Consider the following 9920-nt stretch of genomic DNA (forward strand, 5'->3'; position numbering starts at 1 on the left):
CGAATCGTTGAAATAAATTTATATATATATATATAAATTCGAAACCATTATTCTTTTCTCGAAAAGAAATTGACAAATTCGATACATTCGAATTCGGGGGGAAAAAAAAAAACTCTGAATCAGTGTGGAATTAGAGGAATTCTACGATTTAATACCACAATGCGAAGAACACGAAGTGATTTTCCTCGGAATGGAAATCGATTTGATTTGAAAACGAAACGAGCATGGTTAAGAATGGGATCAGACGGTGCGTTAATTGCAGTGCAACGTAATCGTGTGCGTTAATCAGTGATCGGCAGGTTGCGTAGGGCAAGAGGTATGTTAGCAGCACTTACGAACAGTCGCTCCAAGGCGCCCCATGAAGGTGCCCCCTTGGCGTTTCCATCTTATCACATAACAAATACATACGGCGCTATCATATTCTCGAGGTAAGATTATCACGAATTCGTTGAACACGATAGCGAATTTGCATTCGTGGAACGGATTAGATTTTCGTTCACTTTCTGCTGCTCGAACACGAACCGATCGTTTTCAAAATGGTGGTAATGTGTGTCCATTAGAAACTCAGCATTGTGACATTTGATGATTTTAATTTCTACGACGGGACGCGTCGTATCGAGACGAAATGTTTTCAACGCGTTTGTCATTTTGCTTTCTTTTTTTTCTTTTTTTTCTTTTTTTTTTTTTAATTCTTCTAATTCGTGGGAGAAGAATTTTCATAGGGAGGGAGGAAGAGAAAATGATCTTTCGAAATTTTTATTTCGATCACCTTCCGATTCACTCGTCGTTATCGGGATTTATTCGCATTTTCGCTTCGGTTTCATCTCGAAAGTAACCTAATCGTGGGCAATCGTACGATTATGAAAATCGAGTCGTTTGGAATGCGATAAGTATCATTTGATAAGGAACACGTTACGTTTCAGTGCTCTGGGACAAACGAGTACGAGAATGCCCTACGGAAAGTTGCACGTTCTTCCATTGAGCCTCTTTATCCTGATCCCGGTGACGTTTCTAATTACGTAAGTTTGCGTCGATGCAAAACCGCCTTTTCCTTCCTCTCAAATTTCATTAAACACTCTACCGGAGTAATCTTTTTCATCTATCATCCATCTTCTATTTTGTCACATCGATTAATAATTAAAGTTACTTTTACGCGTTTTCAAAAGTTACATTACATTACGTGAACCGGATGAAATTAATTTTTTTTTTTTTTTTTTTTTAATATAAATTTTGAAACTTTCTTGTCTCTCGCCTCGTGATTGAAGATTGCCGATAAGAATGAAAAATTAATTTAAAAAAATTTTCCGCCAATGATCGGAGATTCAACGATTGGATTGGAAACAGCGAAGTAGTTGCGATCAGAAGTAATTGGAGAGAAAATTAAATCATAATGGAAAACTAATGCTTGTCGGTTAGTTTTGCGGTCGATCAAGGCCATTTAATAAGAAACAACGACTGCCACTCGAATTCTGTTCCTGGTGGCATGATATAAATCACGATTAGTTTGATTCATTATACTCGTCTGTGTACGCTTCGCGGGAATCGTTGTTCTGTAAATAAGATTGCTTTCAATCGTGGATCACCGATTGAATGATTCGCGACGTCGAAACGCAGCGAAATCTCTTTTTTTCGTTATTAGAAATTAATTATAAAAAAAAAACATTAATCCGATATTACGGATATTTATCTTATCTTATGCGTTAATCTTATTACACCGACAAGTCGAAGATTTAAATTCAATTTGCAAATATAAGAATTAATGCAAACAATAATTTTTATCGATGATCAATTTTAATTAATCACTTACTTCGCTTTGACATTCAATTGTTTGTTTCAAATTTCAGATTATTATTCGTTATTATTTTCCCTCCACTTTTTACTTTAACATTTACAACTTATTTACGAAAACAAAAAGTGCAATACAACATTTTTGACATTTCACGTTCTTTCAATCCAATAATCCTTTGCTATTTTATTCTCTTTTCTTTTCTTTTCTTTTTCTTTTTTTTTTTTTTTTTTTTTTTTAGGAAAGTTTAACAAAACTTCAAATTTTACTTGGACACTAGAATTGACGCAAGAATTAAATAAGAAGAAGAATAAAATAGATTAAAATCGATTTTAGAATCGTGTCACGAAATTCACACGTGATAATTGTTCTCTTGTATAGAACAACGAGAAATGAACTGACATGCTTCCGTTTTCATATTAATCGCATTTCAGGTACACTATATCGGTGCAGTGGGACCACGTGGTGCCAGGATTCCCATACATATCGGAAACAGGCACATTGTCGCCGGAATCGTGTATATTTGCCCAATTCCTTAATATAGCCGCGTTGCTCCGTAAATTTCGTCTGGAATTATACATTTAAAAACGTAAACCAATATCGAGATTAATGGGACGACGACTAACGACAGTAACGTGTATTTTAGTCGCCTGTTGCGTGTACATCAGACATCGACAAGTTTCCCAATGGCAATTGGAAAGGGGGAACGATCTGGTTAGCAAGAGGATCGTTGTTGTGACGGCGTGGTGCGGCGTTCTAGCCTGCTTCGGTCTCGATATTCTGGCCAACTTTCAAGAGGCCCGTGTCGTGGGGGCTCATATGATCGGGGCGATGACATGCTTCACGGCTGGAACAATCTATTTTTGCCTTCAGGTACGAGACAGTGCCGAGATTAACCTCCCCCTCCCCCCCCCCCCCTCCTGAACGCGTGTTTAACGCGCGCACACATTGGGTGGAATTGGAGGAAAGTTCGATAGAAATAGAGAAGTTGGAAAAATTTGAAACTTTCTAAGAGATAATATGGTCTAAGCGATGCTAATAGCCGAAACTGTCGTGCGGAAAATTTAGAAACTTTCTAGAAATCAAAATGGTACCAATGGAACAGGGAACGAAACTATTCTCCGTTTTAACGAGCATACTTTCGCAGAAGTAAAACATTTTGTTATTTTAAATAAAATTTAATTAAAAACATATGACTCGTGTATCTCGATAATAATTGATATTTGACCTATTTTTTTCAGACGTATTTGAGTCACAAAATGGTACCGGCAGTGAACGGACGAGTGGTGGTTTACATCCGCGCGGGACTTTCCGTTTTGACGTTAATTTTGACCATCGCCACGATCATACCCGGCTACATATCAATGCTAGAATTTCAAGGTGATATTTCTCGATATTTCGAAAAAAACATAGCGATATCTCGATAACAAGAATGATTTTGTCGATTCGAGCAGGTAACGATTACAAGAAATGGCTGCCAACGGACGGTGGATGGGGTTGGCACGTCGCTAGTGCAATTTCCGAGTGGGTTCTTGCCATTGTTTATTGCTGCTTCCTCCTCACGTTCGTGCCAGAATTTCGATTGATCAACTTCGAGGATCCAGTGGTTACGGTATGCGCAAATTCCTACGTAAATATTAATTTAGCAATAACGTTAGCGCGCATTATTTGTCACACAACAAGATAAGGGTAATTAATAGCACGTATACATTAATAATACGTTGAATCATAATTTACAATGGAATGTTTAAAATTTCAAACTGATCGCGTGACAATACGATTACGAGTCGATTACAATTCGATTAATCTTATCTTGGCGTTAAGTTAAATCAGCCCAACGATTAAATCAATTTCTCGAATGACACACGAATGTTCTGTTTTTTCAGCTGATATATCTAGACAAGGACCAAGACTTGAAATTGTCGCACAAGCTGAGCTCGCAAGTTCAAGAGTCTTGAGATCCCTCGGATATATGAAGTCTCGATTAAGTATTATTAAATTATATTTCTTCTGGAAAGTGTGCATCTAATGATTATTTTCAAGCAATAATAATTTTAAAAATGTAACAGCTTCGTCAGATATCACGTTTTCGAGTCGAGTTAAAAGTTATTCAATGAATAAGTACGCGTACGTTTCTACGTTTCTTTATCTTTTGATTCTACTTAATTATCTCTCGATTCACTTTACTCCAGGTGGTGAACGGGTTACATCCTTGGTTGTAAAAAAGACAAACAAATTTTTTTATTTCTATTAAAAATAATTTGTAGATTTTCTTAATTTGTCAAGTTTCGATTTAAGATAATTGTAAATTAAATTGATTTTAACGAATTGGAAAAATTGAAACGATAAAAAAATGATAATCAACAATAAGATAATACTTCGTCTTAGATATTTCTTTACTCGAAAATTATCTCGATCTATTACCTTCGTTATCGTGCATAATGCCGATACTTCGTCCTTTTTTTTTCTTTTTTTTTTTTTTTTTTTTTGCGATCGATGAAACTTAACGCGTATGATAATAATATCCGGATGGATTGATCGACGTACGAGTGTCATTTCTGCAAAAAAAAAAAAAAAAAGACACGCGAGCAAATATTGAAAGTTAATAATTAGGTACGAGAAATACGGTGTAACACCTATTTAAAGTGAAACTCTACTCATACAAAGTGCATGGTACAGTGGCACGCCGAGGATCGTGATTTATCTTTCTTGGCGCTCGATCGAAGTTCCTTTGAAAAGATTCAGGAACGTAGCACAAATCTTAAGAAGTCCTTGGAGAAATTTTTATCAATTATTAACACGTATTTTGTAATCGATCTCGTTAGACTTGATTTTCTTTCGAATGTGCACACGTATCGACATTGGATGCTGAACAAATGCTATTATTACTTGCGTCAACAAACGTTTTAAAAAACGGGATTTGTCTCGAAATAAATAAATAAAATTTTGCAATTTCAACCGAAATTTATTACATTAACATGTGAACAAATTCGCACTCGATTCAGATGTTTCATTCTTTCGCGAAATATTCTCTAAATCTGCAACTACGTGGGAGTATTTATCTGGGAGTCTCTTCTCTGAAGTGTGCAAAGATATCGAGTTACTCGATCCTGACGTTGTCGATATTATCAATCGATAATTGCGATTTTCTTCAACCGAATTTAAAAATCTTCTTAACCAAACTAACGTAATGAAACTAACGTATCAAACATTCGTCGTATTCTCGTTCGTGTTCCATGGAAAAGAAATAAATATTGGGTAAAAAGTAATTTGAACTCGACTAAAATTCGTTTAAAAAAAAAAAAAAAAGAAAGAAAACTTTCTCGTTTAAACCCTCGTTTAATCAAGGAGGAAAAAACGAAGCGTACCGCGAAATAAATACGATTCAATTTCAACACCGATACTTCTTCGATACTTGATACGAGTTCGAGGAAAATTGAAAGAAAAGGAAAAAGCGTAAACATGCGATAGAAGAAATTCACGGTCGTAAAGCGGAACACCGATTATCTGAGCAAGGTGCGGTAATCCGGTATCGATAACTGTGTACACGTATATACGTATATTATCGAAACACGTTCGCGGATAGTGTCGGCATAAACGTTCCTTGGAGAACGTCTGGCAGGAACGACGTCCGCGTCAGTCTCGTGGCGCAGCTGCTGAGAGCGCCGTTGGCACAACATCGATCGCGCACAGTCGGCCATAACCTCTGTAATTCCGTTCGTTCCTCACCCTGGCCTCGCGGCGGACCGAAGCTCGAAAATTGCGCAGGAACAAACAAAATCGGGATGGAACGAAGCTAGGTGATATTTGGTGGATCGTTGCTCGGATATCATCGACAGGAGGAAGTGGAAACGGTGCGGTTGGGCGCCGTGGTTGTTGTCCACACGATAAGAAGGCCTTCGATCGTGTGCAGCCCCTTTCCAAACGGTGTCCAGTTGTCGGTGGAACGCGTCCACGGCTCGACGATTCGAGAAAATAAAACGTCGAAGGTACAAACAATTTGTTTCATTTCATCGGATCGATTCCGCTCGGTTTTTCCACTTGTGTGCCGTTGCTAAGTACGCAGTAGGGCTTCCACTTGCGATTCGTTGCAAGGGTTCCCCTTTCCTTTGTCCCTAGACAACGCCCGCGTGAGAACGTTCGCACGCTTTGCGCGTGACTTCTCGCGAAAACGTTTCGAAACGTCGTGTCGACAAATATTCACGGTGACGTGTGCCGCTCGCTGCAGTTTTCTTGCTATCGCGTACGATATTTATGGCGCGCAGCTTGCTTCGGCTAAATTCCGTTTCACGCCAACTGTTTCTCGTTAAAAAGGAATTTTTCTATTTTATTCTAAAGAGAAAAAGGCGTATCGTCGCAGGCGTTATCTTATGTTATTGCGAATCACATCGGTATGTGATTCGAAATTGATTAATTTCTTCTTTTTTTATAAATTTCTAATTTTAAAACAATACGTACAATATATACAACGATGTGTATATGACTTATTAAAAATTGAGATTATTTGTAACATTCTACTCGAATCGAATAATAGCTGAATCATGTCGATAGATATAGAAAGCAGACTACATTTGATCATATCCCGGCCACGTGATTCACGATTGTTGTCTCTTTAAAGGTACTCGAAGTCGAAGAGGGACGTTGATGGCAGTCGAACTGCAGTGCGGTTGCGGCTTGGATGCATCGTAGCGGGTGATTCCCCTGGGAAGGAAGTGGAATAAGAGGTCCAGCCTCTTGGAACAGAGGAGCATGAGTGCTCGTGGCTCGTGGACGCGTGCAACGACGCGTGTTTCTTCTCGATAGCGGCGACTGCCGCGGACGTCGTCGTCTGACGTCATTGGTTCCGGCGGGAAAGCCGACAATAATTAAAAACGCACACTGGAAACATGGTGGACAAGGAAGACGTGCTCGTCAACCTCCATTATCTACCGATCTTCCTCTTCGTTTCATTGCCTTCCGTCTTTATTTTGACGTAAGCGATATTTTTGTGCGACACACGTATATATGTATATATACACATTTTTACAATTAGAAATAATTGTATCGATATTTTTTTGGTTTGCTTATTTCGCTAAGGGAAAGAAATTTTGTTTGTTTGCACGCGATTAGTTGCGTTTAATTGAATTAAATTCGATACGAGAATGCTTTCTTCCTTTAATGTCAAAGAATTTAAAAGTGTTGCAATTGTATGCAAAGTGAATATCTTTCGGTTGTTAATTTGGATTGCAAATTGCATCTAATTTGCATAATAAACCGCGAATGTTTACATATTTTAATGCACGATGCGAATATCTGTCGGATATTTAACGTTTAACAAAAATCCTCGAATTTATGGAAACATATTATATCAAAAACATGACAGATAGTCGTCGAACTGTTAAAATGATGATTTAATAAGCTAAAAATATAACGTATTTATATTGCAGTGCATATATGTTTGATCGTGTAAGCAGATAAAATATTGAATTAGCATCTGCTGATCCTCTAAAATAAATTTACATGTATTCCTTCGAATATGCAAACAGATTTCTTGCATTCATAACTTAAGCTTACCAGTCCTTTCTCTTTATTGCATTCCTCTTTTAAGTACAATAAACGTCATCCATTTTCCATTATATTTATTGCAAACAAATATACATACATATACATATATGCATTTATTCCCGTTTTCCAGTTATATAATAGCAGTTATGTTGGGCCACGTGGAAGCCGGGTTTCCTTACATCTCGGATACAGCCACTTATGCGCCAGAAAGCTGTATATTCTCCCAATTTATCAACATGTTCGCGATGCTCAGTGAGTACATTAAAAAGAAGAAAAAAAAAGTACAAAAAATTTTCTATTATTCCCAGAGAATCGATTGACATTTCGCACGTAGTACAGTGACCTCGACTTACGTTCACTGGAAATAAGCGAGAGTTTCATCGAGCAAAAATAGCGGCATTTGCTTTCGAGGAAGAACGACGTGGTTAAATTTGATTTTCTGGATTCAAAGAAGAGGATAAAACATTATTCAAATATCGTGTAAACGTCGAACACTGTTTCGAATCGATATTTTTGTTTGATATAAAGAATATAAGATTTTCATCCGTCTTATTGATAAGATACATATCACGTATTACGTGCGTGTGTAATCACTTTGAGATGAAAATAATTTTAATAATAATAATAATAATAATAATAATTTACGTTAATCAAGCGTTAATTAATAATCGTTTAATTTTGTTTATTCCAGTGTCGTTCGTAGTCTATATAAGGTATTCCCAAGTAAAAGAATGTTCGAGCACTTTTAGATTGCAAACGTCCCTACCAAAATGGAATCACTGGGCTTTAATTTTTGGCCTATTATCGACCTTTGGCCTATCGGTCGTTGCGAATTTTCAAGAGACCTCCGTTCTCGTGGTACACTTTATCGGTGCTCTGCTCTGCTTCGGTGGTGGTACCGCATATTTTTGGACACAGGTATGCAAGACAAATGTTTGATGAAAAAAAAGGAAAACGTTTGACGCGATCGTGAAACGCGGTATATCTTTAACGTACTTTAACGTACTTTGATTCCTCTAAAAAAATTCAATTCAAAACTCCTCCAAAAGTTTAAATTTCACGTAACTTTAGTAACTCGGCTTTCTAAAAACTTTCGATTTTTTTTAGAAATCTCTCACTTTCGAAAAAAGAAAAGAAAAAAACAATTCAACAATTCGTCAGACGAAGAAAGAAAGAGACCAGGGAATCAAAATTAGTCAAACGATTGCGAATGAAATTGTATCGCCTGTGTATGTGTAAACCGTGTAACAGCCGCGAATTGCGTAATTTCCTGGAAATCCACGGTTTATCCACGATCATATCGTTCCTCGTTTCTTACACGTGTTCTAATTCGACGCGCGCTTTATTTCCAGGCTGTGTGCACGTTCTACCTGCATCCGCTCGGTTGTTCGCTGAGACTCGCTCACATACGAACGGCATTGTCAACCTTTTGCACCGTTTGTTTCGTCGTAACTCTGATCACCGGTGTGCTGGCACGCTTGGCTTATAAGGGTTGGTTCGTTGCGTTTCCTCTCTCGCGTCCTCCTCAATTCTTGCATCTTGATTATTTCTCTCTCTCTCTCTCTCTCTCTCTCTCTCTCTCTCTCTCTCTCGTTTTGCAGGCACGAATCCTCGAAAATGGTACAGGGAGGACGGTGGATGGGAGCTCCACGTGGCCAGCACGATCACGGAATGGCTGTGCGCGGGTGCATTCGCCGTGTACATTTTGACCTTCTCCGAGGAATTTCGCAATGTCAAAGTCAATATCCATCCGAAGGTAGATGATCGATGATAAGATGATTAGAACAAGTATCGGCATTAGACGGCATTATGATTTATTTATTAAAAGATAAATATGAAGTGGAAATATGAAGTATACGTATATATATATATATATATATATATATATCAGTATCTCGTATCAACTCGTATCGTATCCCGAAATAAAACTTGTTTGATATATTCAGTTGCGGATGATGCGTCATGAATATTTCCTATCCCACATCGGTACGGTGCAAGAAATATAAAGGGTGAAAAAGAGTCAATCAAGTAACCAAGTTTTTCTCATTTGCATACGCGTTCAATGTACGAATGTATCGTCGCTATATAACAATTATTAATCGCTATAATAAATTACTAATAAATCAAATATCCATCCGTCATTCGAAGATTCTTGTCGAACTCGTGTCGAGTCAAAAATTGGTCGAAAATTGTATACGACAAGAAGAAATTTTTTCTGTTGGAAAATTTGCATTCACTCAAGAAAAAGTACGAATACAAATTTGTCAACGAATCGAATCAATCGAAGTGAGAAATATATTTTACATTGGAAACATTGATCTATTGATTCAGGTAGTGTACACGCTGAGCCGAACGAGACTGAGCAACGAGACGTTGAACGAGAGCCAGGACGCGATGGGTGAAAACGAAAGCGCAAGGACGATCACCTGATCGGTCATAGGCAGAGGCGCCGGTGGTTACGTCAACCTCCTCTCGCATTCTCCAGTGAACACCCCGTGTCCCGGTTACAGGTACCGTGAGTCCCGCGAACCCCTATTGGAGGAGGCCGCGCCGCTGATCGCGACCACGCCACCAGCCGCGACCTGTGACG

The 9920-nt window shown here is 38.2% G+C and overlaps 3 protein-coding genes across 9 annotated transcripts in view; 2 read left to right on the top strand and 1 right to left on the bottom strand.

Moving 5' to 3' along the window:
- The window catches only part of Ktl (BTB/POZ domain-containing protein Ktl), a 91952-nt gene that overhangs the window by 41119 nt on the left and 40913 nt on the right, over nt 1-9920 (bottom strand). The gene's annotated exons all lie outside the window — the stretch shown is intronic.
- On the top strand, nt 121-3803 carry LOC100866461 (DNA damage-regulated autophagy modulator protein 1). 2 transcript variants are annotated; one of them, XM_003695516.4, is made up of 7 exons: nt 121-428; nt 924-1019; nt 2221-2342; nt 2433-2659; nt 3028-3166; nt 3241-3398; nt 3673-3803. In XM_003695516.4, the coding sequence occupies exons 1-7, from the start codon at nt 319-321 to the stop codon at nt 3742-3744; spliced, it is 924 nt and encodes a 307-aa protein (XP_003695564.1). In that variant the 5' UTR covers nt 121-318; the 3' UTR covers nt 3745-3803. The 2 variants fall into 2 exon arrangements, with proteins under 2 accessions (XP_003695564.1, XP_012344634.1); XM_012489180.3 differs by having other exon boundaries at nt 2221-2303.
- On the top strand, nt 3855-9799 carry LOC105736037 (DNA damage-regulated autophagy modulator protein 1). Of its 2 annotated transcripts, none has more exons than XM_086911812.1 (7): nt 3855-5775; nt 6405-6758; nt 7461-7582; nt 8022-8248; nt 8683-8825; nt 8932-9086; nt 9662-9799. In XM_086911812.1, the coding sequence occupies exons 2-7, from the start codon at nt 6673-6675 to the stop codon at nt 9730-9732; spliced, it is 804 nt and encodes a 267-aa protein (XP_086767938.1). In that variant the 5' UTR covers nt 3855-5775; nt 6405-6672; the 3' UTR covers nt 9733-9799. The 2 variants fall into 2 exon arrangements, with proteins under 2 accessions (XP_086767938.1, XP_086767937.1); XM_086911811.1 differs by having other exon boundaries at nt 3861-5775; nt 8683-8821.

The sequence above is a fragment of the Apis florea genome, unplaced genomic scaffold (genome assembly GCF_048593485.1).
Source record: "Apis florea isolate Af1SG1 unplaced genomic scaffold, ASM4859348v1 contig_3367_pilon, whole genome shotgun sequence".
Taxonomy (NCBI): Eukaryota; Metazoa; Arthropoda; class Insecta; order Hymenoptera; family Apidae; genus Apis; species Apis florea.